General features: G+C 39.3%; 1 protein-coding gene across 1 annotated transcript in view; it reads right to left on the bottom strand.

Moving 5' to 3' along the window:
- The window catches only part of XPO6 (exportin 6), a 54,321-nt gene extending 48,584 nt beyond the window's left edge, over nucleotides 1–5,737 (bottom strand). Inside the window, 1 exon segment of the mRNA XM_015819187.1 lies at nucleotides 5,691–5,737. Within this exon segment, the coding sequence (XP_015674673.1) occupies nucleotides 5,691–5,693 (3 nt within the window). The 5' untranslated portion in view covers nucleotides 5,694–5,737.
- Between the last annotated feature and the right edge of the window lie 263 nt (nucleotides 5,738–6,000).

Here is a 6,000-nt window from a genome sequence, read left to right on the forward strand (position 1 = left end):
CTGAAATCTCCTCTGCAAAAAATCAAAACTGCTTTTCAAAATGAAATAACATTGTGTACCATATTTACACAAAACAAACAAACAAAACAAGATAATCGAAAGGCTACCATTAATTATAAGTATTCAGGGAGAAGGTTTTGGGATGCTGTAGCAGTCACATTGTATCACAGTAAAATAATAATAATAAGTAGATGCAACTCATTGTGTCTGCTAGTGAAAAAAAGTGCTGAAGCCAGTCTGATCAGGTTTTAAAAGATTTGAGGAATCAGTTTTCTTGTACAGGAAAAAATGTGATTCATATCACAGCTCATTAGTTGCGAGACCGTGAGGTTTGACATGTACTCAAATATTGCCAGGTCAAGTTCTTAATTGAAATTGAAATGTGCATTAACATAAACTGGAGACCTCTCCGTGTTGTTGGCATTGTGTTTTTCTTTAATTATTTCTGATGAATGCAGTGCTTCTTAAAAAAAATAGATTATTCGGTGACACAAGAGCAGAAATATTCAACTGCATCATGGGCTCACAATTTTCTCCTGAGTCAGTTGTGATCTCTGCTATGACGATGTCAACAGGAAATGTCATGAGGCTTAAGAAAGAGGTAATACAGTTGTTACCCGGAGGGGAAACTAGTGAAATGTAATCTATGATTTAGCAACACAAAGTACAGGGAAGATGGTGTCCTTACAAAACATGGCTTAAGAGAGGAATAAAACAATTATTCCATTTTGGATTAGCACTTTCCTGACTTGGTGCTGCACCAATAAACCAAAAGCAGCAGACACAAGGTGGTAGATCACGGGTCTTCAAACTCAGCCCTTTTATGACTCGTGGACTTCAACTCCCAGAATTCCTCAGCCAGCATGCCGAGTTTGAAGACCCCTGTGGTAGATCTTCTCCCTCCTAAGAATCCCGAGTAGTGGGTCTTCATTTTGTCACTTTCAAAATGGCTTTCAAAATAGTTTTTATTTTAGCAGGGTTTTTTTCTCTCCCCAGTGGGTCTTAAGATTTATTTATTCTGCCACCTCCTCTACTGTATTTATGGCCTTCATAACAGCTGTACTGTTTTGTGTTATAGTTTTGCTTCACGTTTAGTTTTCACTTCGCAAGAGATAAATTGCACAAATAAATAAGCTACTACAAGCTATCTTCAACTGGCATCTGCTTGGAAACAGGAGCACACATTAATAAAATAGCCTTTATAAATGTGAGCCCAGAAATATTATTAGGACTTAAGCTTTGGCTAGTCCACTAAAGGCTGCACCTCCACCGCCATTTTTTTATTTCAATGTTGGGCTTCTGTCCTTTGGCAGTTGGGTGAAGTCTACAGCCCACCTGCATCTTATGCCTTTAAAAAAAAGGAAACAAAACTACAAATGACTAACAGATGAGTAGCAACATGAAGCTGAAATAAAGCTTTAACTACAAAGTTAACAACAAAAGGAATACGTTTTTGGAAGCTAATGCCCCATAGAGGCTAAAACACTTCTTTCTGAACCTGGAAATCACCTATTCCAATTTTACTCTGCCATAACCTCCTTAACGTGGCTTCTCGCTATTTACTTAGCTCTTTGTTCTTTTCCCCATCTGCAATGTGGAGGTAACAGATCTATCCAATGATAATATGGCAGGGTGGGACTGAAGTTCGGCTGTGGATCTTGACCTTCTCACCTGAATATCACAAGACTGTTCTGAGGATCAAAGCTATAACATCCTGAGCTTATCAAGAAATTATCAGAAGCATAATATATAGTACCTGGTTCAGCGCTACATAACGACAATAGCACCAATAGACCATAGTCCCTCCTGTTATGACTAGTATTGTATTCCACTCTTCTCAAAGAATCCCAAGACTCCATTTTAGACTCCACAATTTTGAATTTTTAACATAATCTTCACCCCTTTTTCTTCTCAAGAAATTATTATTGTCCTTTAAAAAAAAACAACAACCCCACCAATAGCCCCCAAACTATCCTTTCTAGCTTGAGAAGGAATTAAAAAATGCCAGATTCACAGCAAGGGAAATTAGGAGAGAGACCCTCCTTCTCAGGTATGGAGTCAAATTCCTTGAGGATAACATCATTTTGATTGATCAGCACACACCCTTAAATATTACCTTTATAGAAATGTAAGATTTCAAGAGGCTTTGGAAGACTTCTAATCCACCATGCTGCTCAGGGCAGAAATTTTGATATTATCCCAGACTAATGATTGTCCAATCTTTTCTTGAAAGCCTCCAGAGATGGAATATCCACATCTCTAGAAGGCAGGCTGTCCAATTGTTTAATTGCTCTCATTGTCAAGAAATTCCTCCTTATTCCAAGTTTGGCTCTCCCTCTGTTAAGCTTCCATTGATTTTTGTTTTAGCCCCGTGGTGGCGAACCTATGGCACATGTGCCACAGGTGGCACGCAGAGCCCTTTCTGTGGGCACGCGTGCCGTTGCCCCAGTTCTAGGCCTTCATCTGGGTTTTATAAAACCTTTTCGCTTTCGGCCTCTGCCGTGTGCAAAAAAAAAAAGGTTCAATCAATCAATCAATTTCTACTTTTTGCGGGGGGGGGGGAATCTTGCAAAGTTGGAATTGATTGATTGAACTTTTTAGTCCCACCCAGTCTGCCGTTACCACCGCAGCCACGCCCACCCAATGGGCCATGCCCATCCAATGCGCCACACCCACCCGGCACCTGACGATACATAAGTGGGTTTTGGTTGCAGTTTGGGCACTCGGTCTCTAAAAGGTTCGCCATCACTGTCCTAGCCTCAGGTACTATAGCAAATAAATCCACACTCTCTTCCCTGTGACAGCCTCTCAAATATCAGAAGATTGTTATCATGTCTTCCTTCTACCTTTTCTTTTACAGATTAAACATGCCCAACGCAGTTCAGTGAGGAACAATTACTTCCCATGTTCTCAACATGTACCTTTATTAATGCAGTGCAAAATTGCACTGGCACGTTTGGAAGCTGTAGCACATGGCTAGCTGATATTCAATCTATGGTCTGTCAGAATAGTTAGATCCTTCGCGTAAAATCTACTCCCAAGAGATCTTTGTTCACTTAGAATGAGAAAGGTTTTTTTTTATTATACATGCCTTAAACTTTTTTTTTTATTATATTAGCCTTTTGTCTTCGTTCTTAGTATGGTATTTGTCTTTATAGAAGAGAAAAAATCTTGCCAGATAAATAATAAAAAAAAGGAATTGGTTTTCTGCTACAGAATCAAACCAAACGAAGGGCATGATTCTCTTTCACCTTGCAACATAAAGGAAACGAGAGAATGAATTTGTAAGACTCAAATTGTGCAAAGGAACAGGAAATGCAGTGGCAATCAACAATTTTAAATATTAGATGGATACAAGAAAGCAACAAGCTTCTGTGCGCTTGAAAAAGAAAATTTAAAGAAGCCCCTTGCAAAACTTGTTTTAAGAAAAAGCATGAAGACTGAAAAAAGCAATGTCATCTGACCACTCAGAGGCAAGTATATAACTGTAGCCAAATTTTTAAAATGTAAACTATTTCTTTGGCATCGTTAGATGACTTAAAGAATGACGCAACAGCATCATTTCCTTGATAGCCTCCCCTATTATAGCTAATTCTTCATCCATGCCTTTTTGGATCCTTGCCTCAAAATATGGATTGGTTATTCTTTTCTAAAACTTATAAAGGAAAAAAAATATTGCTAGAAAGATATACAAAGATATACAAAGAAAAGATGGCCTCCTTTAGATCAAACTTTTATGCCCAGACTATAGAGCTGTGAGAATTCACACAGTTAATTGCATAGCAGGGCAGATGTATATAAGAAGAGTATTAATTTGCATAGCAATAGCCCTGGGGGAAAATAGCATTTTCTTAATGGAAACGATGCATTCAATTTTTAGACAATGTAGAGAGGCACATAACTTCTCTTTAGATCACCTGGAATCTTAAACAAACTTGCCACCTGGTAGTTCAAGCCAGCTTTCACAATACAAAATCCCACTGATGCCTATAACTGATAGCTGAAATATAGTAAACAATGAAAACTGAAAACAACTCATTAAGGTTGCAGCCAAAATTACATTGATGTAACGAATCACCCAGGGAAATATTTTGAACAAATCTGAAAAGATGCACGCACAAATATTTATCTAGCTTATTTATATTTAATGCTACATTTTCAGAAATCAAAACACCCAGATGTATCACTTTCATAATGTAACAATTGTAGAAAATGTAACTAATTTTCTGCTACCGCAAGTTACACCAGATATGTTTACAATTCTTATTAGCACAAATTACATACTTTTTAGTATGTAATTTGTAATTTTCAGACAGACATTTGTCTCAGTGGTGGGATTCAAACATGTGAACAACCGGTTCTCTATGTGGACATGTCACTTCCGGAAGTCCATTCTGGGCCTGGGCAACAAAAAATTTGCTACCGGTTCTGCCGAAGTGGTGCGAACTGGCTGAATCCCACCACTGATTTGTCTGAAATGGTATAGGGTTTCCTGCCTAAGCAGGGGGTTGGACTAGATGACCTCCCAGGTCCCTTCCAACTTTATTATTATTATTATTATCTTTTATTCATTAAACAAGAACCTTAAGTCAACTGAACATTCAAATTAGCTGCACTGATGATTGAGACGAGTTACTACCATCATCCTAAGTGTCAACCAGGTATCTCCTTAAAATGTAAGATATTTCGAGTAGCGCAGTTTTTTGTAGCATTGCTGGAGTTATTGCAGGAAATTGTAGTTTCTTGATGTGTTTTGCAAAGTTTTTGGACATAGTTCCCAGTGCCCCGATGACATCCATAATTGTGTAATAATAATAATAATAATAATAATAATTATTATTATTATTATTATTATTATTATTCTAATGAAATTTACCCATCCTGGATCTGAGATGGCACAAGAAGCTTTTTCAGATGTGGACAAGCATAGTGAATAGTCATTTGGTGGTTCTGGAAACCTGTAAATAAGTTTTTTTTCCCCTTCCCCCAGAAAAACATTTTGAATTCTGAGAATTTTCATCTTTGACTTGGCATGTTGATTTGATCTGCATCGGGTCAACCAAGCTCTGAGGCAAGCCGTTTCCAATATGTGGAACTCACAATCTTAACATTTGTCAGATAAGGTTTTATAAAAAAGAGAAAATGTGATTCAACTGAAATCTCGAGGCTTTTCCAAGGGCCCTGGATATTATATAGATTGCAGCAGTTTTACAAATGCATGCAGTGGGACTTTCCCCCCTAAGGCCCTGCCCCTTTATGAAACATCCTTTCTTAACCATAGCCAGTTTTATGACGCCAGCTGACCAGAAACGAGCCACAAAGCTATGAGTATCCAAGTTTCTTTGTTTGCAGAGTCTCTGAATCCGTTCCTTTCACGAACAGTCCAAACGCAGGCACACCATACCACACTCCAGGCTGTTATCTAAGGATGGCACCTATCGTTGCACCACCGTACACATAGTATATTGCACATAGTCAAATCACTAGCAAAGCAGCATAGAGGGATCATTGCTGTGGCATAGGAGAAGCTAAGAAAATGCCCCCCCACACAGCCCGTGGCGATGCTTTGCACCCAGGAAATTCACAAAGCTGCTCTGATGCAGAAAGCAGGAAACAGAAACCGTTTGCAATCTTAGGGGCAACATGTCACTGCCCGGGGAAGCAAAGCCCAGGTTACTTTTTCAACTCACCATGGTTTGTTGGGAAGTGTCCAAGATTGGCAGGATTCCTGGGGCTCCTCGGGTGGGCTTCTGCCCCCAGCTCAGGTCATGGTTTCTCGTGGAGGAGGACTTTTTCCCTCCATGAGGAAGGAAGAAGAGTAAAATAAAGGCCCTAGGAAGCTACACTTTTCCTAGCCCTGGAGGCTCTTCAGGAACCCATCAGACAGGCGCAGGCAGGGGGAAAAAAAATTGGGATTATTTTAAAAGCCTCCACTTCGCCCAAGGTTTCATTTTAAAAGGAGCCCATGGCCAAAAAAAAAAAANGGGGGGGGGGTCCTGC

The sequence above is a fragment of the Protobothrops mucrosquamatus genome, unplaced genomic scaffold (genome assembly GCF_001527695.2).
Source record: "Protobothrops mucrosquamatus isolate PMUCROS unplaced genomic scaffold, P.Mucros_1.0 scaffold873, whole genome shotgun sequence".
Lineage (NCBI taxonomy): Eukaryota > Metazoa > Chordata > Lepidosauria > Squamata > Viperidae > Protobothrops > Protobothrops mucrosquamatus.